This window comes from Crocodylus siamensis, chromosome 6 (genome assembly GCF_052110815.1).
Source record: "Crocodylus siamensis isolate JL-2025a chromosome 6, ASM5211081v1, whole genome shotgun sequence".
Taxonomy (NCBI): domain Eukaryota; kingdom Metazoa; phylum Chordata; order Crocodylia; family Crocodylidae; genus Crocodylus; species Crocodylus siamensis.
The window spans coordinates 918,363-946,255 of NC_143400.1; the positions used below are offsets into that span (position 1 = coordinate 918,363).

General features: G+C 56.2%; 1 protein-coding gene across 2 annotated transcripts; it reads right to left on the minus strand.

The window, feature by feature from the left end:
• Positions 1-2,055: 2,055 nt before the first annotated feature.
• Positions 2,056-27,243, minus strand: SUPT5H (SPT5 homolog, DSIF elongation factor subunit). Of its 2 annotated transcripts, XM_090056072.1 has the most exons (30): positions 27,113-27,243; positions 24,835-24,978; positions 23,179-23,338; positions 22,375-22,440; positions 19,684-19,695; positions 18,450-18,519; positions 17,864-17,932; positions 16,632-16,697; positions 16,413-16,443; positions 16,207-16,275; positions 15,850-16,101; positions 14,813-14,902; positions 13,557-13,627; positions 13,191-13,296; positions 12,646-12,739; positions 11,595-11,731; positions 11,042-11,197; positions 8,994-9,140; positions 8,058-8,204; positions 7,585-7,710; positions 6,981-7,065; positions 6,670-6,774; positions 6,020-6,122; positions 5,424-5,551; positions 5,123-5,228; positions 4,392-4,550; positions 4,119-4,287; positions 3,715-3,918; positions 2,888-2,983; positions 2,056-2,439 (listed from the first exon to the last, which is right to left on the minus strand). In XM_090056072.1, exons 2-30 carry the CDS (start codon positions 24,913-24,915, stop codon positions 2,296-2,298), a joined length of 3,249 nt encoding a protein of 1,082 aa, XP_089912198.1. In that variant the 5' UTR covers positions 24,916-24,978; positions 27,113-27,243; the 3' UTR covers positions 2,056-2,295. The 2 variants fall into 2 exon arrangements, with proteins under 2 accessions (XP_089912198.1, XP_089912199.1); XM_090056073.1 differs by lacking the exon at positions 19,684-19,695.
• Positions 27,244-27,893: the final 650 nt, after the last annotated feature.

Consider the following 27,893-nt stretch of genomic DNA (forward strand, 5'->3'; position numbering starts at 1 on the left):
GGGAAAAGGCGCGCGCGTCGGCCAATGGGAATGCGGAGGGATGGGGAAACTAGCCAATCGCGGAGCGGGGAGGCGGGGCGAGGGGCGCCCAGGCCAATCAGGGAAACGGACAGGAGGCGGAAGCGGAAGGCGGCGAAGGTCAAAGGCAGCACGTGGGGGACTGCTCCGGCTACGGTTGCTGGCGCCAAAGGAGCAGTGGACGCCCCTCACCCCTCCTGGTGGGCTTTGCCCTTCCACCGCCCCACAACAGGCTTCGAGGGTGCAGGCCCGCTGGGCTGCGGTGAGGAACCACGTCGTTCTCATAGGGTTAACCCTGAAGCCTAATGACAACACGTGCACCTGCTAGCGCTGCATGGGCGTGGTTGGGCTGTGCGTGTGTGCATGCACAGGTGCGTGTGTGCATGCACAGGAATGCGTGAGCGTGGGCTAGTGTTTGAGTGTGTGCACAAGTGCACAACATGTGTGCATGTACAAGGGTGGGCATATACATACATGCAGGGGTGCACGTGCGCATGAATGAGTGCATGCGTATGAGTGCACAAAAAAAATGCAGAGGAATGTACACATTCCTGCACAAGTGTGGGCACGTGTTTGTGTCAGTGTGCATGAGCGCACAAAAGCGTATGTGCAAGAGCATGGATGGACCTGAGAGTGCATCTGTTTGCACAAGTGTATGTGCCTGCACAAGTGGGTGTTTGCATGTATGTGAGCGCGCAGGGCTGCGTGACATGTGAGCGCACACGTGAGTGTGCACAAGTGTGAACATGTGTGTAACCATGCATGCATGAGAGTGCATACAAGACAGAGCGTGAGACTGTGTGCAAGAAAGAATCACTTCTGCTGGGTCAGCGAGGCTCGCACACTTCCGTGCGACGGGATGAAAAGTGCTGTTCTGTCTAGAACAATGGACATGGGGCCCGTTCTTCCAGCGCTAGTGCGGTTCAGCACCCCACACGGAAAGCACTAGGCCAGCAAAGGTTCGACACAAACCTGCCCCAGAACCTTGGCAGGCAAAGCAGCTGCCAGCTCTTGTGCACAACAGCCTGCACTCGCTCTCGTATGGACAGCAGAAAAATTGGACTGAACTGAATTCTTCTGCAATAGTTGTGGGGGGGCTCTGATCACAAATTCTAGTTGCATTTGCCAATTTAAAAGCAAGTTGAGATTGGATATGAGGAAAAGCTCTCTCAGGAGGAGGGCGGTGAAGCGCTGGAACATGCCACCCTGAGAAGTGGTGGGAAGTTTTGAAGATCTGGGTAGACAAAGCCTCGGCTGGGATGATGTAGTTGGAGCAGGGGGGTGGACTGCGGTCCCTTCCAATCCTCCTTGTCTGTGATTCTACAAAGAGGCCATGGTCTCTACCTTGGTCTCCGGCCACTGCACTTGGGGCCAGACCCAGAAAGGCATAAGCAGGTCTCATTCCCCCCATAGGAATGTCTTCAAGTCAAGCACATAAATACCTTTGTGAATCAAAGACTTAAATACCTCAGTGACTCCGTCTTGGCTCTCAGCCCACCTACCTAAGGTGCACAGAGCTGCTTTGAGAGCAGCCTCCAGGCTTTAAACACCCCAGCCGCCGCTTGCCAACTGCAGCCCCAAGCCCTTCAGTATCAGAGCGTCCATTGCGGCTGGCCCCTGCGATCCCGGCTCCTACCCCCCCAGGAGCACATCCTGTGGTTCCTCTCAAACGAACTGACTGCAAGAGGCCCTGGTTCTTCCGGTGAGTGGCTGACCTTTGCTGCCAGCCTCTGAGCCCAGCTCTCCTGCCCAGCCCTGGCTCCCCCTCTCCTTTCTGCTGGGGACAGATGCTCTTTGACCCCCAGGTTCTCAGCTTACCTAGAGCAAATCCCTCCTGTGCCTCTCTGCGTTGTCAGGCCAATGGGGAAGCAAAATACAACCTCTAGCTGCCCAGGATCCATAGGGCATGACTGTGTAGCCCTTCCTGTGGCTCGAGACCCTGCCAGTCTTCCCCACTGACAGACAGAGGGCATGGGTGCAGGGAGGGGAAGAGAGAGGTTTATTTGGACACGGGCAGATGAAAGGTTCGCCAAACAGAAGCCAGTGAAGCGTGGTATGTGCTACAGCCTCTACCCTCGCCCCCTCCCTCCCCTCCCTGTGGCCCCAGCTTTGCTAAGACACGCACCTGCCAGACTACAACTAAAACCCACCCCCCAAAACAAAATCAAATGTGGAAAAGAACTAAAAGCAACACCCCCCTCTCCCTGGGAGAGCTCCTTCCCCTTCCCCGCGCTGCACAGGCCAGTCTTGGGGGGCTGCCAGAGGCTCCCGTGGGCCCTATGGCTCCAGCAGCTTGCCCAAAAACCGCAGGTTGAGGATCTTGAGCTGTTCCTCCAGGTCCATGCGCACAATGCCGTCCTCGCCATCGATGCTCAAGAGGACGCCTGTGGCTTCCCGGTCTTCCCCGAGGATCACCTTCACCTGGGAGGGAGGAGCAGGAGATGTGGCGTCAGGCATGGAGAGGCTGAGACAGGTGTGGGGAGCTTGGGCCATGTAGGTCCCTTGCATGTGCCGTGAGTGGGATGTGGGCTGTGATGCTGAGCTTGGGGGCCAATCATTGCACAAAGCCTTGAGCCTTCCCAAATGCATCGCAGCCAATCCAAATGTCAGGCAACCGAGACCGGCCAATTGGGGAAGATGAGCTGGCAACACCCATGGGTGATAGAGCAGGGAGGGTGAAAATAGGGTTTTCACCCAGGTCCTTTCCCACCCTGACACCCCCTGCTGTGGGTCAGTATGACCCCCACATTAGCTACGTGACACCCCTCCGGTGGGGTTCACCCAGCTCAGGGCCTTCCAAGGACCAACCTCCCTGTATATCCGAGCCCACCTGGTGCCCCTCAGCCCAGCTCTGGGGGCAGCCGTGTACCTTGTTGTTCTTGGTAGGTGTGACAGGCTCCAGGTGCTCGCTGGAGATGCTGACGACCTTCTCACTGTCCTTGAGGTACACGGAGCACATGCCGCCCTGGAGGGAAGGAAGCAGAAAAGTCAGGCCCCAGCTTCAGTTGGGGAGGCAGGAGAGGGGGGACCTTGCTAGGGTAGGATCTGGTCCCTTCCAGAGTGGATCTAGGGGTTGGGCCTCTCCGCATCCCATAACCAAGCTTGAGGCTTTGTTACAAGCATTTGAGCAAACTCCCATCCTCGTAGCAACAACCTTTGCACTAGCAAGGGCTCCTTTGTGCCAGACACGAGGCCTGGCTCCATAGTTCAGTGGTTAGAGCAACAGGTTTGTGAATGATGAGTTCATGTTGCCCTCAAGCCTTTTGTTCTATTCCTTGGGGTGGGAGGGTTGGAACCTCAGAAGTGCTATGGACAGGGCCAGACCCCAGGTCCATCCTGCCAGGTCTCCTGTGTCGCACGGGGGCAGAGAGCAGCGCTGGACGGGGGAGTGACAGGGTCCAAGCAGCTTTTTCTCCCCCGTTCCTCTCCCCGTCGCAGCCAGAGGGTCCAAGACGTGGCAACCCCAAGGCCATGCCCCGCACTCCTGTGCCCAGCAGTCCCTGATGCCCCTTTCCCCTAGCATGGGCCCAGCCCCTGGCTGGATCTGGCTGAACTCTCCACTCCCAGTGCCTGGAAGCTCCCCACTTCACCCCACGTGGGAGGGAAACATGTCTGGGAGTGGGGGGGAGCATCCCAGATTAACTGCCCAACCCCCTTGATAACTGTCCCACACCCCAGGAACAGTTCCCAACGCACCGTCACGCTGCGGATGACTCCAGTCTGCCCCACAACCTGGCTGTCCAGGTAGGTGTCTCGCACTTTGACCTGGATGTCGGTGGTGACCCAGTCGCTGGAACTCTGTTCAATCCCAGACCCAGGGGTGTGCGGGTTGTAACCCCCTGGGGATGGGGCCCCTGGGGTCATGGGGCTGTAGCCCACTGGGCTGGGGCTCGGGCTGGCCTGTGTGACAGGGAGGCAAAAGAAGCTGAGTTAGAGGGGCGGCCTCCGTCTGGTACTTGGCAGATGGAGCACAGGGCAGGGAAAAGGGGATGAGAGTGGCACTCAGGGAGGGTCCCCACTCCACCCAAAGTCAGAGAGCTCCCTGTTCCCAAACATTAACCCTTCGCTGCCTACAGCCACAGCCCCTATCCCCCACCTACCTGGTATGCCATGGGTGATGGTGTAGGGTGGTAGCTGGCTGGTGAGTGGGTGTTCTGGTAGCCCACAGGGCTGGGGGCTACTTGGTGGTAGCTTTGAGGGCTCGGGCTGGGCTGGTAAGAGCCCTGCGGGGACGGGACAGCGTAGGGGGAGAACTGATCTGTGTTGTACCTGCCGTAGGGAGAAGGATTAGGAGTGGAGCCAGGAGCCCAGCAGTGTCCAGCCATCCCCTCCAGCTGGTAGCCATTCCCCCCATTCCCAAAGCATGAACTCACATGGCCGGCGTCCCAGGCGTTTGCGGGTTGTAGGGCGGGTTGACCTGTGGCGACGAGGGGTCGGGGTAGCCAGGGGTCTGGGGGTTGGGGGTGCCCCCGTAGCCCTGTGGCGAAGGCGTGGGCTCGTCGTCAAAGCCATAGTCAAACTCCTCATCCGCCCTGGCACGGGGAAGGGGAGGAAAACATGGCTGTCAGGGGGCACCGGGGAAGCTGCAACCCTCGTGCCACCCAATCCTCTCCTAGCACCCACTCTGTGAAGCCTGCAGGGAGCCCGGGGCAGTCTGTGTGCGAGTATGTTACTGTGTGTGTGTGCAGGACCTGGCCCCCTCCTGTCTGTCACGGGGCCTCTTGTGGGCATGTTATGTGGTACCCTGTGCCTCTGGGCAGACACAAGTCTGTCATGTGGCCTTGTGTCCATGACATGGCTGTGTGCCCCCCCATGGGTCTATGCGTGTCACAGCCCCTTGCATGTGGTTGTGCACATATGAGTCTCATGTGACCACTTGTGTCCACCTCGTGGCCCTGTGCATGTGTACACATACACATGCATGTTGTGTGGTCTCTCAGGCCACTTGTGTGAATGAACGTCTGTCATGTGCAACACCCGACTTTACCTCACCCGCATCCCACAATGCCACTAGCCTTCAGGCCCACAGCCCAGACTGGCCGCAGGTGCCTGGCGTCCCTGCCCCACAGCCCCCTCCCCACCCCCCACAATGGGCAGCCTGTACCTGGACGGCGTGTTGGGATTGTTGGGGTCCCAGGCCCCACTCTGAGCGGGCGTCCGGCTGCCATCATGCAGAGGCGTCTGCGACCCATAGTGCGGGGTCCGGCTCCCTGTAAAGAACCCAGAGCATGTGGCTGGTCAGTGCCATGATTCCCATGGCATAGGGGCCAGCGGCACCTCCCAGCACCGCACCCCCCCATAGGGTTCCCATGTGGTTCCACTACAGACCCCCCACCCAAGCTCTATGACCTCTGCCCCACCACAGGGACCCCCGTTGGCCTGCCCCAGGTCAGGCGGGCACTCACCATCATGCAGTGGGGTCTGTGAGCCATACATGGGTGTCCGGGAGCCTGAGCCATACATGGGGGTTTGGGCACCATACATGGGTGTGCGCCCGTAGGTGGAGGTCATGCCGCCAGGTCTGCGCGAGCCCCTGTCGGTGGGAAGGAGGGGGTGTTAGGTGCCTGGGGTGGGGGGGGATGTGGATGGCTCATCTTTGCAATGGGAGCTGCCAGAGATCCCCAATGCCAGGCTTCCTGCCCCAGCCCCGCAGGGGGCTCAAGGTGGGGGCGGGGACAAAAGGGGCCAGGCCCTGCCCCCCCCCGCAGGAGGTCCATGCTCTATTAACCCTCCTCGTGGCAGCTCTGTTCCCTGCCACCCCTGCCCCCAGGACACCGCAGGATTCCCCCAAACTGGCTCCTGCCCTCCTAGGCTCTATTCTACCAGCCCTCCCTTCCCCCCCTAGGCTCTGGGTGAGACCCCAACACAGCAAGTCCCCAGCAAGGGTGGGGGCTGAGCCAGATGGAGGTGGGGAGCACTGGTCAGGAGACTACAATGGTTCCTGAAGGCCAACTCTGGGCTCTCCCCTGCCCAGCAATGCCCCCCACAGCCCCCGACTTACACTGTGGTAAGACGCTGGCGATCCACAGAGATGGTCTGGCAGGTGGAATGCAGTTCCACACGGGCCGTGGACTCGGTGGCGTCCTTCACCACCCCGATGTAGCCTGCAAGGGATGAGAGCACATATTGCTGACCCCACCACGGGCAGCTGACACACCGTGGGGTTGAGAGGGTGGACTCAAACGGACCAGGCATGGGCTGGGATCCACAAGCCCTTGCTCAGAGGGAGACTGGGGTCAGCTCCTTCCCTTGCCCCCTGCTGACTGTAAAGTGTTCCCAGGGGACCCCCCACTGCCTGCCCCATGAGGAAGGAACCCAGGTGTCCTGCTTGATCTAGCTGCCCCGCCCCCGTAACCACTAAGCCACATGTCCACAAACAGGGCACCTGATGCTGCCAAAATTCCCAGCTGCCCCCACCCTGACCCACTGCCACAAGGGGGAACAAGAGACCCTCAAACTGCCCTGGAACTTGTTAGCCCTGTGGACCCAAAGCTGGGTGACAGCTCAAGAAGAACAGGGCATAGCAAGGCCAGGGAGCGCGGTGACCGCCATGGCTTCCCCCACCTCACATCCCAACACACACACATTCCTACCCCCACACAACCTGTTCCCACGAGCTAAGGGTGGGACTCGAACCCGTGGCCCCCTTACCTTTGTAGGGCCCTTGGGAGATCCGGACTGTCTGGCCGATGAGGTCGTTGTCTCGGCGCCCGCGGCCTCGGCTCATGCCGCCCCCACCGAAACCACCACGCTGGCCTGCGGTTGGGAGGGAGAAGAAAGGGAGCAGTGCTCAGTACCACTCAGTGCCCCCCAGCCTCCCCCACATCCCAGGTTGCCTCCATACTCCCCCCCGCCCACTTCTTGCTGTAGCTGCAGAGACCATCCCCCACAAGCCACGTAGGGTGAGCCAGACATCGCAAGACCCCAGACACCCTCCCCACAACCTGCCCCCAGGTGCTCACCTGCCCCGCTGGGGTGCATGGGGCTGCTGATGCGAGGGCTCATGGGGGCAAAGCCTCCAACAGTGAAGTTAGTGACATCCCGGGGCTGTGGGGGGCAAAGCCTGTGAGGGCAGAAGCAGGATGGGGAACCCCCCACACCGCTACACTAGGAATGTGATGATAAGATGTGGGGCAGGCACAAGGGGGCATTGTGGCACCCCTAGAGCCAGTAAGGGGGCAACAGATAGGTCCTTTCCGCAGCCCAAAGAGAGGGGAGGCTGGCTGGGTTCCTCCCTATCCACCATGGGGGCTATGGGGGTACCCCCCTTTGCCCCTCTCTCCCCACCTCTGGGGTGGCCACCTCTATTTTAGTGAGGGGGGTGAGAAAGGGACACTTGTGAGCTGGGGAAGGAACTCAGGAGAGTCCAGCTGGACCACATGAGGCCACAACACTGCTTCCCCCAGTGCCTTGGGCTGGTGATCTCCATGCTTCAGAGCACAGGGGGTCAGGAAAGAGCCGGGGATCTTCTGAGGCATGACAGCTCTAGGAGATGGGGCACCTGCCCACCAGGCCAGGCCAGAACCACAGTACCAGACAGCGCTGGTCCCGGCCCAGAGCCCTCACCTTGGAGCCCCCGGCCAGCACCAGGTGCCGGGTCTTGCAGACAAACATGCCTCCATTCTCCACCAGCTTCTTGCAATGCAGGAAGGCGAAGCCACGGAAGAGGTGGCGGATCTCACCCTCACGGCCCTGCCCGGATAAGAGAGGCTGTGAGCACCACGCTCAGGTGGGCACGGGACCCCCAAGTAGCCAAAAGGTTCCCTGAACCAAGAACGAGGGTTTTGACTGGCACAGAAAGGCAGTGCTTCTGGAATTAAGTGCTCACTTTGGGGATGCTTGAGACAGGACGTTGCTCCCCAAAAGTGCATCTGATGTCAGGAAGGGAGATTGGCACAGAGAAGGGATACAGCCAGGCAGGAAGGTTTAAACCCCCTGCCCCAATAGAAGTGTTGACAAGTCTTTAAAGCAGCCATGCCTGACAACCTCTGGGAAGGGGCAGGGGGTTCACGGGTGCAAGACGGCCCCCGGCTCCATACCGAATGTGGCCCATCGATGACCTTCACAATGTCCTTGACGTGGATGTTGTTCTGCTCTGAGTCCAGGGCCACGGCAAAGCGGTTGTCTTTCTTCCGCGTCACTGCCTGGTGCCGGACGGTCACTACTTTCCCATACATGTTCAGCACCTACAAGAGGGCCAGGAGAGAATGGGGCTCAGGGAAACTGAGGCAGGCTGGGACACAGGTCAACAGCAGCCTCAGTTTTGCAGGGGGGCCCCCCAAAACACCCAGAATCCCTCTAGCTCATAGGGATTGTGGCAGGGCCCAGACCCAGGTTAAAAAGGACCATTTCCCAGGCTTTGCTGGTGGGAGGGAAACAGAGTTGAGTCAGACTCAGAAAATAAATGGGACTAATTTTTGAAGGAAAAGGGGCAGCAGGAGCTATTGAACATGGGTGTGAGGGGCACGGCCTCCAAACCAGACCTTCCTGGACCTTCAGTGGCTGCAACGGAGAAAGAAACGGGAAAACCCTGCTCAGACCCATTCACTCTGCCTTCCAGCCTCCGCGTGACACAGGAGACCAGGCTGGACAGACCTGGGGTCTGACCCAGTGAAGAGCAGCTCTTGTGTTCTGACACTTGCTGAATCAGCAGCAGCTTTTGGCCCTTTGGCCCAAAGTGACAGCCAGTTCAGCAGTGACTGAGAAAGGTTTAAAAATAGCAGCAATGCCAAAGACCTCCTTGGAGCTGGGAGAGGACAGCCTGCGGCAAGTATTACAGCACCCTATGCAGCCATTACAGTGTCTCCATGCTTCTATTCCAGTGCAAAAAAAAAAATCACCTTCCCTGCTTAAGATGCACCTCCCAACTAAGGAGGGTTGGTTTTTGAAGGTACGGGGGCATGCAGTACATGAAGAAATACGGTATCCGCCTTGGGAGCAGCTGTGCCTGCATCAAGCTCCCACCACCACCTCACCTGGAAGGTCTCACGCTCCAGCCGGACGATGACGCCTACAGTCTGAGGGTCCAGTTGCACCAGCTCCCCCCACTCGTGCTGCCCGCCCACATCCACACCCGAGGCTGTCTCCGAGCAGAGCTGCAAGTCCCGCGGCAGTACCTTGAGCTAGAAGAGGAGCGTAGGCGTGAGGGAGGGAGAGAGCAGGGGCAGACCCTTCCCCACTGCCTCTTCCCCGCCCACAACTGCTGGGGATACTCTTAGAGTATTGCAAACACAATAGAAAGCATCAGGATGCCCCTTTATTAATCCAGGGTGCCTCTACACGTTGAATACTGCACCCAGGTCTGGTCTCTGCACCTCCAAAAGGATATAGAAGAACCAGAGAAAGTGCAGAGAAGGGCAGCAAAGGTGATCAGTGCTATGGAGGGGCTTCCCAGAGACTAAGGCCAGGCCTGGTCAGGTTAAAAGAGAGAGACTTGAGAGGAGACAGGAGAAAGGTTTACAACCTACAGGCTGGGGAACTCCCTTCTTGTCAGGACAGAGGCAGAAAAGGATCCTGGAGTCATCACTGATGCCGAGATGAACATGGGCCGGCAGTGTGGGGACGCGGTCAGGAAGGCCAACTGCACCCTGTCATGCATCCACAGATGCATCTCGAGCAGGTCCAGGGGGGTGATCCTCCCCCTCTATGCGGCACTGGTCAGGCCGCAGCTGGAGTACTGCGTCCAGCTCTGGGCGCCGCACTTCAGGAGGGATGTGGACACCATGGAGAGGGTCCAGAGGAGGCCGCTCGCATGGTCAGGGGGCAGCAGGGCAGGCCCTACGAGGAGAGGTGACGGGACCTGAACCTGTTCAGCCTCCGCAAGAGAAGGCTGAGGGGGATCTCGTGGCCTGTTACAAACTAGTCAGGGGGGACCAGCAGGCACTGGGGGAGTCCCTGTTCCCCCGAGCACTGCCAGGAGTGACCAGGAATAACGGTCACAAGCTGGCAGAGGGCAGGTTTAGGTTAGATATCAGGAGATGCGACTTCACGGTCAGGGCGGCGAGGATCTGGAACCAACTTCCAAGAGAAGTGATGCTGGCTCCTGCCCTGGGGGTCTTTAAGACAAGGCTGGATGTACACCTTGCTGGGGTCGTTTGACCCCAGTACTCTTTCCTGCCATGGCAAGGGGTCGGACTTGATGATCTGCTCAGGTCCCTTCTGACCCTACTAACTATGAAACATACTACAAGAAAGCATCCAAGGGACTGATTTTTGGCCATCTCTCACCAGACAAGGACAAAGCATGAAATGAGCAGGCCGGGAGTGTAACACCAACACCAGGACGGTCGTTTCCTCCCAGTGTGGGATGAAAGGGGGGGAGCTCATGGGCATTGGACGAAGGGGAAGCTGAGAGTTCAGCCAGATCCACCCAGCCACTGAGGACATTCTTGGAGGATAGGGGCACTTGGGGCTCTGGAGCACAGGGCACGGCCTCCAAACTGGAACATCCTGGACCCTCAATGACTGCAACTGAGAGAGGAACGGGGGAAAAACCCTGCTCAGACCCTGTCACTCTCCCTTCCAGCAACACTCTCTGCCACTGTGTGACACGGGAGACTGGGCGAGACAGACCTGGGGTCTGACCCAGTCAATGGCAGTGCTTATGTTCTTACGACACACTGTGCCACAGCAGCCTCTGGAGACTTTTGTTTAAGTTCTTAAGGCACATGAGATTTCCTTCCCACTCCCCTCCACGCACATCCCCTCTACTCCCCTCCCTTCCTGTTGCTGCTGCTTTCCCCACTGTCCAGGGAAACTTCAAAGTCTCTCTTGACCACTCCAGCTGAGGTATGTACAGGTTGGGAACAGTAACAGCTGTAGCAGTGAGATGGGCAGGGATTGGGAGGGTTCCCTGCCCTGCCTGATCCCCCTGGGAGGAGGTATGGGAAAGGGGAAATCCCTGCCCACAGCCTCTCCTGCTTTCACTGATCCTAGCAGAGACTCCCAGGCTGGATCCAACCTGAAATGGGGTGGAGAGCACCACTTGACCCCCTCCAGTTCTAACCCTGGGACCCCGGCTCACCTCGTGCATGGTGAGGTCTGAGAAGAGGATAACGAAGTTCTCCTCTACGCGCACGATGAGCCCTGTGTCACCCTCGAAGCGCCCAGCGATCACCTTCACGTGGTCGCCCATCTTGAAGTACTTGCGCAGCTCCTGGGCCGGGAACTCCAGCATGTCCTGGGCAGAGGAGAAAAGAAGGATGTGAGGACAGGGAAGTCACAGCAGCAGGAAGGGCAGGTGGGGGGCACAGCTGGCTGGCAGCACAATTCATAGCATCGTAGGGAAGTCAGGCTGGAAGTGTCAGGTCTAGTCCTGCCACCTGCTCGAGGCAGGATCAGCCCTGGCTAAACCATCCCAGCCACAGATCTATCCAACCTGCTCTGGGATGTCTCCATGATTGGAGATGCCCCCACCTTCGCTCAATTCAATAACAGCCTTTTGGAGATTCTTCCCAGCTCCGGAACCATGTTGGAGACCAGAACTGTGCCCACCCCCAACCCAAGCCTTGATAGCGAGACCCCCTCCACCCCCAGCTGTCAGTGGTGAGGAGAGTAGGGGGCGTTGTCCCTGTCACCTTAAGGTCCTCGTGCTTGGGCATGATGGTGATCTTGTTGCCATCGACGCTGAGGATCTTGCCCTGCAGGTTGATCAGCTCACCCTCACATACCTCCACGTTGTCCCCTGGCTGGAAGTTGTGCTCCCGCTCCTTGCCTGGGAGGGAGAGAGTCACAGAATTGGACACAAGGGACCTCCAGAGGTGACATCTAGTCCACCCCCCTGCCTGAGGCAGGATCAGGGCTGCATCCACAGATCCCCTTTGGTTCCTGCTCCACCCACGCTTTAAAACCAACTGCCTAGGAGATACAGCATCATTACTATCCAGGCAGCGAGGGAACCCACTGACTGCATAGCTCATTGTCATCTGATTCCTGATAATCTCTCCACTGCACAGGTATTAACAACCCTCTCTCCCTTTTAATGGTCTTGTTCCACTATTCAAACCATCTTTTATTCTGCACTGTCGCCCTCTACTAGCCACCCCTGCTACAATCTCCCATCTGTTCCACAACCCTGGAGACTGTTTTCCGGTTAACCCAAAAACCTTCACTGGTGTGTGGTCACTTGAACACAAGTGTAGAAAGGACTGACAGTCATGTATCAGAGGCACCATCAAGACACTGAAGGAGGCAAGATTTTGTTTTATGAATCTGAATAAGTGATAGTTCTCTTTGGCTTTGCTTTGATTTTAAAACCGAGTATTATAGTGCTAGCCCCCTGGCATATTAAAATTTCTAGCTTCTCTAACTGGAGAACAACACATTGTGTTAGTTGCAACGATGGGCCACGGCATCTACGCTCCCCCGTCTTGAAATTCTAGATCCACCTATGAGTAGGATCAGCCCTGTCCAAACTATCCCATGCAAATCCATACTCTAACCTCTTTGGAGAAGGTGTGGATTAGACAGGGGCTCCCCAGGAAAAACATCCCCTCCCCACTGTGCCTTCCAGAGGGACCCAGGGGAAAGGAAGGAGCACGTGCCCCAGATATTGCTGGGAAAAGGCTATGATCCAACCCACGGGGGTCAGAACCTCACATCTCCCAGATCCAAGTCATCACTACTTACCGGTGCTCTCGGTCACCACCTCGAGGTCAATGCCCTCCGGCTGGTCCTCAAACTTCTCCAGCTCAGACAAGGTGGGCTTCACGCCTTCCGTGATCTGACACACCCGGGGCGGAGGAAAAAGGGGGAAAAAGGTTGGGGGAGGGTTAATGGTGTTCCCTGCTGGGTGAATACATGGGCACCATCTCATGCTCCACCCTGTGCCCCACCTCTGTGAAACAGCTGGCATGAGCCGATGAGAATCTCAGTACATCATGTGGGCAGGGAGAGATTCTCCCACCTGTTAGACCTCCAACCCAGACACCCATCATATGCCCTGAGATACACCCATCTCCCCCACAGAGCCCTACCCCCAGCCCATGTCATGTCTGGGTCAGCGATTCTGGATCCAAACTGAGGTCCTTTGGGAGACATCTCCCAGAATGCATTGCTGCAACATCTCAGCACCAACGCGGCTGAATTTTCACTGGAAGTAATCTGTATTTTTGGTGGCAAGCTCTTCCCCACCCTGCCAGCTCCAGCCCAGTGTGCGCTGAGGCATCACTCACCACAGCTGACATGGCAAAGCTCTTGAAGAGGAACCCCTTGCGGCTGTAGCGGTTGCCTTCAAAGATGAGGAAGTCCCCATCGGAGGCAACGTCACCCCCCAAGGACCTGGAGAAGGGAGATGGGGAGAAGCATTACGGGGCAGTGATGCCAGCTGAGGCACTGCAAACCCAGGGTGGGGAGAGATTGCTCCGCAGCAGATGTCTGGATCCTCTCTTAAGGCTAGTCCCAGGTGTCCAGATGGAGCAGACAGAAGAGGCAATGGAACTGCCAGAGTCCCCGCCACCCCCAACCCATGGGCCAGTGTTATCCTCAACGGTGACGTCCCCCCAACTCCCAGTACCTGGACTTGCCCCACTGCCACTCACCGGATCTTCTCGGCATCAAAGAGCCGCTGCGGAGGCCTCTTGAACTTCTTCCGTTTGGCAAACCAATCTTTCTGCAGGGCGGGATGGAGGCAGTTAACGTTGGGCCCGGGAGACTGTGAGGGTGAAGGGACTGGGGGATGCTAGTAGGGGGCTGGGGTAGCACAAGGATAGAGCAGCTATGGAATTTCCCCTCGTGGCAGCATCAAGGTGCGTCTGGGGTGGTTCACCAGGGATGACGCTACTGGGATTGAACAAGGACCCTGCCAATATAGTTGGATATAGTTGGGGCTGGTCCTGCTTTAAGCAGAGGGTGGGACTAGATGTGACCTCCTGAGCTCCCTTCTGACCCTCGTTATCTAGGATTCTATGAATCCGATTCCTGTCTGATGCTATTAGCGGGCCCCCTCTGGAGCGTGGATGGCCAATCCCATTGGGGCCATCACCCGCCACAACTGGGACAGCAGCGATGCCCTCACAGCAGGGCCGTGCTCTGCAGCCCAACAGGCTGGGAACTGTGAAGATGTACATTTTGTATGTGTGCTTTTGGGGCAGGTGTGGGTTCTTTTAAGCTTTGCTTTAAGTACTGGGTGTAGGCTGTGGGCCAGGCTGGGGATGGGGACTGAACTGCATCAATGCTCCTGCTAGGACCAACCCCACAGGGTCCTGGCTAAAGGATGTTTCCCCTGCACTCAGGCTCAAACCAACACTGCATTTGGGGTCAGGAAGGGATGACCCATTGGTTGGACTGGTAGGAACTGGGGAGGGGTTTGCCTTTCTCTGTAGCGGGGACACAGCTTCTGCCTGGGATCTCTCGAACATCTATGAACCTCCCTTTAACAGAGGGACATTGCATGCTGCTTGACCTGTGGCAGGTCCAGGTGTGACAGGTCAGGCTGACTGTCTAGTTTTGCTAGGAGGCTGAATAATGGATTTGTCTGGGATGGTTTGGACAGGGCTGATCCTGCCTCAGGCAGGGGGTTCACAGATTCACAGAAGTTCAGGGCTGGAAGGGACCTAGTGAGATCATCAGGGGTCCAGCCCCAAGCCCCGCTGGGGTCAAATAACCCCAGCAACGTGCATGTCCCATCTCCTTTTGAAGATTGGGCTGGATTAGATGTGACCTCTGGAGGTCCCTTCCAACCTGACTTCTCCATGATTTCTAAGGTCTTAAGATGCACATGCCCAAAAGCCACCAGAATTGGAAGTGCCAGGGTCAGGACACGGAAGGAATCAGCACAGCCACCTCTCGTGCATACCAGGCTCATGCGGGCTTTGATGCGGTCAAAATCGATGCGCGGGATCATCTTCAAGGAGATCTGGTTCTGGCTGGGCTCCACATAGTCCACCTGGCCAGGAAGAGGAGCGGAAGGGTTACAGGGCTGCCTACTAGAGACACGATCCCATAGGCAGTGGCTTGTAGGAAGATGAGAGGCTCTGAGAGAGATGTTAATCAACCCGCCCCACCCCCTGCTCCCCCCCATGACTCTAATGGAGGCAGAGAAGCCTGTTATCACACCCATCTGGCTTCAGGACATAAGCACATATGAGCTACCGTGGACTGGGTTGGACCATAGGCCTGTCTTGCCCAGTCTCCTGTGTTAGTGGCAGAGAGCAGAGGCTGGAAGGGAGAGCAACTGGGTCTGAGCAGGGTTTTTCCCCCCTTTTTTCTCCCTTGCAGTCATTGAAAGTCCACAAAGTTCTGATGCAGTGGCCATGCCCTGCACTCCCACGCTCAATAACAACTCCTGATGCCCTTCCTTCAAGAATGTGTCCAGTCCCTTTGTGAATCAGGTTACGCTCTCAGCTTCCCCCACATCTGGTAGCCACGAGCTCCCCCCTTTCATTCGACGCTGGGTGGAAAAGACCTTCCTTGTGTTCAATTTAAACTTACTGCCTATTAGTTTCATACTGTGGCACCTTGTTCTTGTCTGGCAAGAGATAGCCAAGAATAAATCCTTACTGATTTTCTCTTCACCATTTAGCTATTGTAAACCCAGGGACTGAGGCTGGGCCTTTGTCCAAGCTGCTCTGACTGCAGATGGTGTAGCCATGAACAGGGGTTGGACCAGCCTGGTTTTTCCATGATCCCCTAATGAAGTCAGAACAGCAGGGCAGAACCAGAATCCCCGGACACTGACTCCCAGTCCACCCTCCAAGCCACACTGCCACCTGAAGCAGCTGCTAGGAGTCCAGGCATCCAGCTCCTGCACTATCTGATGGGTCACATCTTGTTGGTGCCAGCTATGCCCTCCTCCCCCACGTCCCCAAGCCAGGTGGTACCTGTAGCCCATACCTGTGCAATGTCATCCTTGTAGATGCCCCTCTTGAGGCGCACCCAGGACTTGGGCTTCAGGTTGGTCACCTCCTTCACAACCTTTAGCACATCTGTCATCTCCTTGATGGGCACCATCTGCTGGTTCCAGTAGCCCATGCGCAGGTTGCCCACGCCCTCAATGGCTTGCTTGACATGGGTCTGCTTGTAGGCCTCCACATAAATGTAGCCTTTGACATGCTCAGGGGCTACCACTGACTTGATCTGCAGGGGCTGCAGGGGGAGAGGAGGTGTGGTAGACTGGCACCGGATCCCCCAGGGCACCCACAAGGACTGGAGCTGGAAGCCATCTACATCAGGAGCCACCCATGTGCTTACCGTGTCTGTGAACTGGTAGGCGATGAACTTCCTCATCAGCGCAATGGCCGTGGTGCGCTCTTCGCCGATCTGGGGAAGAAAAGGATGCTAGGACTGGGGTCCTCGCAGCTGGAAGGATGCCCCTTCCTGGCTCAAGGAAGAGAAGTGGTTTGGTCATGCCCACCCAGGGGCTGCTTTGATGGCATCCGTGCTAGGAAACACTGTACCTTGCACTTCACAGTCCACAGGTTGGGATCCCTGGAGGGGCGAGAAGGGAAGAGAAGGGCTGAGGGTCCCTGCTCCAGGATTGCCCCCACCTTGACATCCTCCCCTCAGCAACCCCTGTTCACCCCCTCCTGGGTGGGATGCCACAACCTTGGCCAGCCCTCCCAGACCTCCTTTTATCATCCCCTCTCCCCCGCCAGAGCCCAATACCAGGCACTTACTTCACACCAGGCAGCAGCTGCTGCTGCGTGATGTCATCTGATAGTTCGTCAGAGCCGCCATAGACCCTGCAAGGGAGAACAAGAGCTCAGGCCTGAGGACAGCAGTGGGACCAGGGAAACTGAGGCAGCTGGGACTCTTGACATCCCAGGCCTGCTCCTCACACTCCAGCCTTTCACCCCGAGGAGGGGGGAAGTTACTAGCACCTCACAAGGCCCGAGATAGAACAGCAGAGCCAAGGGCAGCTGATCCGAAGAGTGGGGGTCGTAACCTCAATCATGGTCACAAGCCCCATGGGCATTAGGTCCTCCCCACAATGGACCCAGCCCAGAAGACAGGTCACAGCCCTAATGGCAGTCATGGGACCTAAGAATATAAGAGCTGCAGTGTTCAGGTCAGACCCACTAAAGGTCCAGGGCGTTCTGATTCAGAGGCTGTGCCCCACACTCCCATGCTCAACAGCTCCTGATGCCCCTTTCCTCCAAGAACTGATCCAGTCCCTTTTTGAATCTGGCTAAACTCTCAGTTTCCCCCACATCTGGTGCTCAGGAGCTCCCCCTTTCATGGGTGGAAAGGGACGTCCTGGTGTTTGTTTTAAACTGCCAGCCTGCTCGTTTCATGCCATGACCTGTTGTCCCTGTCTGGTGAGAGACAGCCAGGGATCAATCCCTAGTGACTTTCTCTTCCCCTCTCTCTGTATGTTGTAAACCCTTGTCCTGTCCCCCTCAAGCATCTCTCTTCTGAACTGACTAGGCCTGGCCCTGTTAGTCTCTTCTCCTAGGGAAGACCCTCCATAGCACAGATCATCCTTATTGCCCTTCACCCTCTCTAGTTCTTCTATATCCTCCTTCTACACCCTATCTATCAGACCCTTAAATCACCCCAAACCCAACCGTAAGCCGTGGTAAAGATCATCCTCAAATCGAGGGAATGCTGATTTATATCCTTTCGGAGGTGCGGTGACCAGGATTTCACAGATTTCATAGACATTTGGGCTGGAAGGGACCTCGGAAGATCATTGAGTCCAGCCCCCCACACGAAGGGCAGGAAGTCCATCGTTTGACCATTGTTGGCTGGATTCAGCTTCTCCTTCCCTCCCTCCAGCTTTGTGGGAAAAAAGGATGCTCATTGTGCCCCACGTCCTCAAAAGGGCCCATCTGCAAGGGTATGAGGTTGCTCTCAGAGTCCTGGAGGGGCAGGGGCAGGGCTGCAGCCCCAGGGGCCTGACACTCACGTCTCTCCCACTGAGGACTTGGCATACTTCTTCATGTAGTACTCGCCCAGCTCCTCCTCTCGCTGGTCCCTATGTGGAGAAGAGAAGGAAGAATGAGCAAGAAAATGGGTCAGAACAATGTGTTGGAGGGGGAAAAAGGTGTGAAGACCCACAGCTCCACCTTAACGGATTCACTCCCGAGAGCTCATGGAGTTTCTGAGACCAGCTCAAGGGTTGGTTTTTCCCCACAACCATCTCCTTTCTCCCCTCCAAAATGCTGAAGGATGGAGCCATGGCTGCACAAAGGGGGAAGGGGGCCATCTCCAGCCCTCCCATCTGATGTGGCAGTTGGGTGGACCCTAGCTTTCAAGCAGAGCCCTAGGGTCAGTGTACTAGGCTGGATGTGATCACCCCATCCTGGATTCCTCCTAAGGATCCATGCCTTCATACTGCAAATGAGGATTCCCTCTCCTCAGCTCTGCCACAGGGGCCTGGGCAGTAGGAGAAGATCTCAGGTCCCATCCCCTCACTGCTCAGAACAGTCTCCCGCTGCCAGCAACAACTGACCCCTCCTTCCCCCCACAAACCCTGCCCTTGCAGATGTCACCTCCAGAGGTTCTGCAGGCGCCGGGCCCCGGAGCGATCCTCGTCCAGTACCACATTGTCGATGTTGGAGGCTGCGAGAGACATGGGGGTTAAACGCCCCACTATCTGAGTGTAGCAGGACTAGGCCAGCCATGAAGGGAGGAGTCAGGGAAAGAGGAGTCTGGGGGCCCCAGCCACAGCAGGGCCAGAACAGGAGCCAACTAAGAGGGGCCCCCGTGAGGGGAGTTCGTGGGGGCCACTAGCTTGTGGCAGAGGGTTTGGGGCTGGTGTGATGCTGCCCACGGGCTCATCAGCTTCGAGGTAGACCTAGCAAGCCCGCTCCACACCATGCAAACATGGCTGTAGAGGCAGGCCCTCGAGCCTTTGTGCTCACATATGCATATGGCCGTGTAGAGGTAGGCCACGGAGTTTTTATGCTTGCACAGACACAGGGCTGCTATAGACTCTGTGGCTTGCTTCAAGTACACACACACGCACGCACCTGCTTCTGAGTCAAGCTATCCAGACTTCATCCCTCCCATGCATATAAACCCATACCCAACCGAGCTTTCCATGAAGAAAAGCCACTGCAACTTCACCCACACAAATGTGTGCAGTGCAAACATTGCAGCCATTAAAGCCCCCCCACCCCAACCCTACACACACGCACCCAAACATGGCTGCTATTAAGTCAAACCCACACACAGCTGCCATTGAGTTAAGCCCACCCAACTGCCACAGTCAAGCCATTGGGCCTTCACATTCACATGCAAACATGGGCACTACTGAGTCCAGCCAGAGAGACACACACACACACACACAGCCGAACCCAGGTGTCTGGGACATGGACACATGGCTGCTGTGGCCAGGCCACAGCTAACCAGTCTGAACACGCCCCCGGCAGCAGCTGAAAGAGAAAAGGGCACCCACTCCACACTACAGCTACCACCAGGCAAGAGAGAGACAGAAAGAGAGAGAGAAGGGGAGAGAGACAGAGATAAGAGCAGGAATATGTGGGAGCTCACACGCAGCCCTGCGTGTGCCTGGCCCTCCAGCCTGCATGCAGAAGACAGCAAACCCCCAGCCCTGTCCCGCCCCAACGCCGAAGGTCAGTGGCCTCCGGCACCCCTGGAAGCAGAGGGGGTGTGGGGGGAGGGGGAGTTTTATAAAATAAGACCAGACAGAAAGGCAAGGCTGGGGGGAAGGGGGGCAGTGAAGAGGTGGGGTAGGCTGGAATGAAGACAGGTTTGACTTACCTTCGATCTCTTCTGCTCAGGAGCAGGTGGTGATGGTGGAAGGCAGACAGGATGAGCCAAATAATAGCATCAAAACCAACCATGGGGGGGAAGGGTTGGAAAGGGGAAGGGGGAAAAACAGAAAATGGGAAGTAACAAAATTAAGATGCAGCAGAAAAAAAAAAACAACAACCAAGCGGGAGCGAATGAGATGCACGAGGGAAGCGAACAGGAGGGACAGTGGGGGGTAGCACGGGGCAGTTGTAGGACCTGGGTTACACCGGGGGAGGGTCATGAGACAGATCTGCCCCTGCCCTTGGTCTTAACATCTATAAAGGAAATAGCCCCTTTATCCAATCCCCCCAGTACTTTCAACCACCAGTTAAACCTCAGGGCACTTGTCAGCCGGGCAGAAGGTCCAGCTGGCAGGCTGCAAGGGGCATTATAGGGCTGGGGGCGATGGGGAAGATGTCCTCTCCCAAGCCCTCCAAGGGCCACGGCTCTGTAGGCCATCACTCTGGCAAGGGCAGGCCCAGGTAACGAGCTTGGCCGAGAGGCAGCACTGTAGAGAGGTCAATGAAGCGGGGACATGGAGCTGTGCATGGGACCAGTGGGTATCTCCTGGAGTTCAGATGCTCCTGATATGTCTCGCGCCTCCAGCTGCTGCTCTCAGGAGCTGGCGGAAAAGCCACTGACCGGCTGCAGCTGCAAGCCTGCCAGTGAGGTTCCTCTGCGAAGGGCCAACACCGTGCCGCAGCCAGTGACCCCTCCACCCTGCTATCAGCAGCAAGAGAACAAGAAGTCTCTTCCCTGGGGTTCACCTCAAGGGAAACTCCAAACCATGCAGCCCCGAACCCCTCCATGAATGGGTGCGGGAGATCTGATCCCATCAGGGTTGCCTGGGGGCACACCAGCGTTACAAGGGTTCCAGCAGCAGATCAGAGCCGAGCAGGAGCACATCTACTCCACAGTGGCTTTTAACAACCCTTCAGCTCTGGAAACAAACCAGGGTCAGATGCCAAACCCACCAAGGAAACAGAGCCCTAAGAAGCTCTGTGGACTGTAGCCTCACACAGCCACCGTGGCTCACGAAGCCGAGACGTCACAGGTGTCTCTAGCAAAGATAAGCCTCAGAGATGCATTTTATCCAGCTCAAAACGCAGCCAGAAACAGACTTTGCAACCAAAGTGGGAGGTTTTTGTTATCTGAATCATTTTTTCAGGGGTTTCTGAGACGCCCAGTCTCTTTTCCCTGCCGATTCATTCAAGGGTTTGTCAATTTGAAACTCGTGTTTGAAACGAAGGGATCAACCCAGGGTCAGGCTCAGGGGGTTTTCCTGGTGCCGGGTGCAATTGGCTGGCTTAACTGCATAGTAGGAGCAGCTGAAAATAAAAATCAGGGTTTATAGAACTGGAGGAAAACAGGGCAGGTATCTCAGGTCGCACTGGTCTATCCCCCTGTTCCAGGCAGCATCAGCCCTGCCCGACCCAACCTAGCCACTAGCTATGAAGCTGCTTCTGCAAAAAACCCATCTTGGGAGCACTTTAAAAGCATTTAATGGAAAACTGGGTCTGGGGATTTGGCCACCAGCAAGCTGGCCCTGACAGTGCCTCCACTGACTCAAAGTTCCCGGGACTTTCTGGCTGTAAAGGTCTTGAATCTGGGCCTGGCTGCTGGCTGATGTCTGGCTCTGGAAGGAAACTAAAGCTATCAGCAGCCAGGGGAAATTCCATCCTGTTGCAAACAAGAGGGCTGCTGCATTTTTTCACATATAATACACTCCTACCCCTGACTCTCCAAAGGAAACCGGTGCTGGAAACCGGTGGGTGTATTATAGGTGAGAAATACAGGAAAGCAGGTTCTGCCACCGAAATAGGGAGGAAAATCTGCAGTGATGTGCAGGAAACAGGCCTGGCGGCTGCTGCTCACTTACTATAAGGAAAGATCTCTTTTCCCCTTCAAAAACAAAGGCGCATTGTAGGTCAGAAAATACAGCATTTTGACAGTTCTAGGGGCCCTGCTACATGTTCATATTATTAAACCTGGATAGAAACCAGCTATAAAGTTGTCCCACGTGTTCAAGCTAACTTTGTAGCTGGACCGCCATTTTTTATGGCATGATAATCCCTTTGCATGTGTGGCTGGTCTGCATTTATTGCACAATTTATCAGTTAATGGTGTTATATATGTAATGTGTGGTGGGGGCCTGGGATCAAACCAGGCCAGCTGGCTTCCACCTTGTGGACCAGGATTACATGTGCTGCAGCTGTACCTAGGAGCTCTGCTTGTGGGGCAAGACCCCCATGCAAGGTGCTGTACAAACACTGAACCCATACCCCGGAGAGCAGAACAAGCCCCTACCACACAGTGCTCAACCTTTTGGCCCCATGAGCCAGGGGTGTGGTATGAGGACCCCATGCTCACCTGGATTGGGTCCTGATGCCATCTCCTGAGTGCTGGGATTGGACCCCAAAGGAAGGGTTTTGCTAGCCCCTCACCCTCACAAGAGCTCAGTGACACTGCAGTGCCCAGATCTCTTCGAGCACCATGGAGGGCACTGGGAGAGATTGGGGGGGTTGTGAGGGGCCAGAAGGGGATTCTCCGTCTGTGAATCCAGGGACACAGCTCCAGCGGGAAGGTGCCAACCCAAAAGCCCTGGAGGGAAGAGTCTGGAGCTCACTGGGAGCAGGGCTCAGGGGGACCTCGGCTTACCTTTCTCTAGGATGTCCTCGGCTCCGTCTTCCCACTGGTCCTCGTCCTCATACTCGTCGTCCACGTCTGCAGGAGACAGGAGGGGAAGAGATGGGAGAGACCCGCAGGGTCGGGGGGGGATCTGGCTGGTTACAGGGCAAGGGGCAGCTCCAGTGCTGCCTGCCTGAGGTCCCTGTTCAGGAGACACCCCAAGAGAAGGCGCCGTCCTCCACTGCTCAGGACAGCCAGAAAGTCCCTACCACGTCTGCTGCTCTGCTTTCTGCTCCCTGCCCTACACCTGCATCTACAGCTCTGCATTATGCTCCCTGCCCCATCAGCTGCTCTGCTTGCTGCTGCCATTTTTTCTCCCTACCTTGTCTGCTGCTCCCCCTTCTGCTCCCTGCCATGCACCCCCTGTCCTACCTCCTGCTCCCCGCTGTGCACCTCCTCCCCTATCTGCTGCTTAGCTGTCTGCTCCCTGCCATGTGCCCCCTGCCATATCTGCTGCATGCCACACACAGAGACTGAACCCCCCTCACTCCATGGTGCTGTGCTGCAGGTGCTCCTTCATCCCTCCTCCCAGATCCTCTGCTCCCAGAAGCAGCTCAGTCTGGATCCCAATGATGAGCACGTGAGAGAAGGCAGAAGGCAAGGGCACTTTCAAGGGAGCTGATGAATAATACCCCAATAAACAGGGGTATCATTGGGAGAAGTTTGCTTTGGCTTCTCCTGTCCTTCCCTGGGTGAAATCAAATTCCCTAGCCACCCAGGGAATCCGCCTCAAGAACAGGCTTGACCTCCCATCCCTGGTGCCCCCTTACTTACCGGCTTCATCCAGGATGAAGCCGCCATGCCTGGGCTTCTTGGCTGGCCGGTCATCATCTTCCTCCTCCTCTTCCTCATCATATTCTTCCTCCTCCTCCTCTTCCTCCTCCTCAGCCTCCTCCTTCTCACTGCCTGCCACACTGGCGTGTTCTTCCTCTGCCTGGGTATTACAGGGGGGGTGGGGTTAGGGCCCCCTGTCCTGACTAAGGGGGTCTCCAAGGGGCCAACTCCACCCCTCCCTGGGAGAAGGGACTGTCCAGGATCCCACCACAGTTGAGAAGGCCACAACAGAGGTAAGGAGGGGAGACAATCTGGCAGGAAGCAGCTGGTGATGGGGACATGGGTCCTGCTTGACAGACACCAGACGAACTCATTTCCCCAGCAGGGATGCTTTATTTATCCACATACCTCTAAGTACTGCATTTTCTCACATACAATGCAACCCAGAGTGAGATGTGCACTTTCTTTTTGAAAGGCAGGAGCAAAAAACAGAGAGGCCTTTCCTTGTAGCAAGTAACTGAGTAGCAGCAATGTCAGGCTGTGGCCTTGAACTTGGGGCTTTGGCTTACCCAGTCTGCCAACCCCTCAGCACTGGGGCAGACATAGACTATCCGAATCTGATCACTCGGCCTAGCCACCTGCCCACTCCCTGCTACTGGAGTGGCCATCCTGGGTCAGCTGACCCTTGACCCCTTCCCATACAAGAAAAGGGAAGGGTCTGGGCAACAAAGCTCAAATCTGGCACCCAGGCTGCCTCCCTCTTGGCTTGTGCTTTTACTGGCTTCGGTAGATTCTGTGGATACCTGACCTACGGTCCAGCTTGCCCACAGACCTGGAGTTTGGCCTTACCCGACTCTGGTTTGATCTCCTGCATACCCACCCCCACTGGTCTCATAATCTGGTGCCCTTCCTGACTCTCTGAATCTCTGACGTGGTTCCCCAGATGGATCTTCTGGCTTCCTTACAATCAGATTCTGAACACTCCCCTCCAACCTTGGCTGCTTCTTCTGACCCTGGGTGACCCCTGGACCTGACTGCCCACAACCCAGCCTGATAAGCGGGGGAGCCGAGTCTGCTCACCTGCCAATTCCCTGAGAATCGCATACAGATTTTACTTCTGCTTTTGCTCTGTAAGCAGTAGAAACAGCTCTTACCGTATTTGCAACATATAATGAACATTCCAAATTTCCAGCAGCTATTAGGGAGAGGGTGTGCACTGTATACTAGAAAATATGGTAAGACTCACGCCTTGAAAGCAGGGTAAAGAAATAAAAGTTCTTTCTTTTGAGCTCCACTGCTCTGAATTCATATCCTTCACCCCAGTTTTTAGGCACTACATTTTAGGGGAAATGTGAGTGTGATATGTGAATAAATGGGGTCAGGCTAGAACCAGTGGCCTGGGGCTCGGACCCAGAGCTTTGCACCTGCAGTGCTTGGCGCCCCAAGGCTCAGAGGAGGGGGAAGCGATTTGATCGAGGCCCGAGGCTGAGCTGGGGACAGAACCCAGGTGTTCAGACTCCCAGATCAGCAGCCTCCTCTGAGCCACCTCTTTTGTTCACCAAGTTGTGCCCAAATCTCACCCTGGGTTATTGTAGCCATGGCACAAATCCCAGGGGCCCCTTCAAAACAAAGGATCCTTCCCTCCTTCAGCCTCACCTCATTCTCCTCTACCTCCTCAGCCTCGCTGCTACGCTCACTCTCATCCTCTGAGAAGTTGCTGTCTTCGCTGTCTGACATCTTTGAGCCGTTCCTTTGTTCTCGGGGTGGGGGTGTGGGGAGTGACTCCCTCACGTGAAACACCTGCAAAACCAGAAGACAAGTTCAGAGACAGGGTTTCACCTTCTGCTTTGCATGTGGATTGTACAGTCATCAGGAGACCGCCAGGCTTGGATTATTCCCATTTTATACATGGAAAAACTGAGACATGCTCAGCTTAAAGCAATCTACCTATCATTCAACTGTGGCAGGCACCCACAGGGACCCCTGCAGCAGGCAAACACCTAACTAGCACACAGGTCTCATATTAACAATCCATGGAGGCTTAGAAGTGTTATCCCTTTCTCAGAGAGGGGGAAACTGAGGCAGAGATGCACCTTATGCAGCATTTGGGAGCTAAAGGGAATTGCAGTGTCCTGACACCCAGAAGCCTGAGGAACATGAGTACTAGGGGGCAAAACACGCCCCTTAGATAGATACAGAGACCCCTGCTTGTCTCCTACGCGGACAACGAGTGAGTGGCTAAAACTGCTCAGACCTTGCTTCTCTTAAGTCCTGCTCCTGCAACACTTCACATGCGTTTCCACATGTGTGTTGTCACACTGGCTACACACAGCAAGGAACGCACACGTTTCAACACCGCCTCCTCCAGAAAACGAGGCTCTACAAGCTGTGAGGCCTGACTCGCAAAGGGCTCAGATGAGGCCCTAAAGGAACTGAGAGTCTCATATCGATCCACCGTGGTACGGAGTCAGACAACAGCGGGGCTGGAAGGAACCCACAGAGGTCAGTCACATCCAGTCTGACCCCAGGTCCGTCAAACCCAGCATCAAACCTCTGAGCAAAATCAGCCCTGACACCACACCGGGCTTCACACCTAGACCTGCTGCAAGGAAAGCCCGGGGGGGCGGGTCATAGACACTGCAGAGCCCAGGCAGAGGCTATGCCCCCACTGCAGAGGAAAGGAAACGTTCCCCAGTTTACACCAGTCTGAGCAGGGCGGGAAATCCAGTTTATACCAGTCTGAGCCTGAGCGCAGGGACAAGACCCTCTACCCAGAAGCCTCTGGGTGCAGCCCCGCTGAAAACGTTCCAGCTCACATCACTTCCCGGTAATACAGACCCACGGCGGCTGCAAACCACACAGGGGGGTCGAGGAAGGAAGTAGGAAACACCACCAGCTGAAACCGCGTAGAGGGTAGTGAGGCCAAAGGCACAGCTACCCACCAAGCGGAGGCCATCAGCACTGATCCCCATTTGATAGTTTCATAGTTTCTAGGGTCGGAAGGGACCTGAGCAAATCATCTAGTTTTTTTGCTCTGATTAAAAAAAAAAAAAAGCCAAACCCCACCCCCCCCAATTTTCAAATTTAAAAAAGTAACACCAAATCCGCACTTTTCTACAATCAAACTGAAACACTACTATAGAGATATTGAGAGAGATCAAGTTATACACAGATCAAGAGAGAGTTAGAAAGAGATAGAGAGCAGTGTTTCAGTTTGATCATGGAAAAATGTGGATTTGGGGGTGACTTGTTTTAATCTGGAAAAAATCTAAATATATTCATCTGGAAAAAAAACTAGATATATTCATCCGAAAAAAATACCAATATATTAGTCAGGTATCAGGGCTGTATCCAGATCGAGCTAGAGGCAAAACTTGCAGTTAGAGGTGACAATAACTTTTATTAAACCAACTTGATTTTTGTGATAAGACACTTTTTAAAGCAAAAATTTCGTTGGTCTAATAAAAGATGACACCATCTCTGCCGCGAGATCTGATCCCTGACTATATTAGTGTCGTTCTATCTCGATCACAGGAAAATATGTGGATTTTGGGTTACTTTTTTTATCCAAAAATTTGGGGTGTTTTTTTTTAAACCAGAGAAGCCAGGAGCCCGGGTCATCAGGGTCACAGCTACATCCAGGCCGGATGATGAAGTGATCTCGGGGCGCGGACACACCTCTCACCCGGCTGCACAGAACAGGGCAGCAGGGAGGCAGGGCAGGGGCCCTGGGGGGCCGGGGTCATAGGCCAGGGATCACAGGTCAGGCGGGGGGGGGGGGGCGCTTTACGGTCACGGGGGCCGAAGCCTCGAAGCCAAGAGAGCACCCCCCGGAAGGGGGGGAGGGCAAGGGGGCAGGACAACTTCCGAGTCAGAGGTCAACACGTCTCCCCCTCCGGCCCCCCCGCGCAAGGCCTGCTACCCCGCCCCTTACCGGGCCGCGGCCCCGCTTCCGCAGGCCCCGCGCGGCTGCCGCTCCAGCTGCTGCTCGCCTCGAAGCACGATCACCCAAGTCTCGCGAGAGCGGGGCGCCACCGGGGTCACGTGAGAAGAGGGGTTGGTCACCTGACGAAGGAAGAGCAGGCTCGCTTGTACGGTAGCCGGGATGAGACCAGACAAGGGACTGGAGGGAGGGAGGAGCGAGCGGGCAAAGCGGGGCGGGGCCCAGGGAGGAGTATTAAAGGAGCAAGACAAGGGCGGGGGTGCATTAAAGGGGCAGGTGCTCAGGGGGAAGTATGTGGGGGTGTTAAAGGGGCAGGTTAGGGGAGGGAAGCAGGTGGGGGTATTAAAGGGGCTGGTTCTTAGGGAGAAGCAAGTTGGGGGTATTAAGGGACAGCCCCTAAGGATGGAGCATGAAAAGGGCAGGTTCTGGGCGGGGGGGGCGCTATTAAAGGGCCAAGTTCTGGGGAGGAGGAGGAACAGCAGATGGGGTATTAAAGGGGCAGTCCCTGGGGTGGACCATTAAAGGAGCAGCCTGCTGGGAGAGCCAAGGGGGCTGCAAAGGGGGGTCGGGGAAGGCTTGAAAGCGGCAGGGTCCAGTTGCCCCCCCACATGCCCAAGACAAAAGCCCCAGCACTAACGAGCTCATAAACGTGACTTTATTCAGCCTCCAGGCTGCTGCTCCCCCCGCACACACTAACCCCCCCCCGGTGCCCCCCCCGTTCCCCCCGGGGTAACGCCGCGCTGCCACCAGTTGCTCCCCCGCTCCCTTCGTT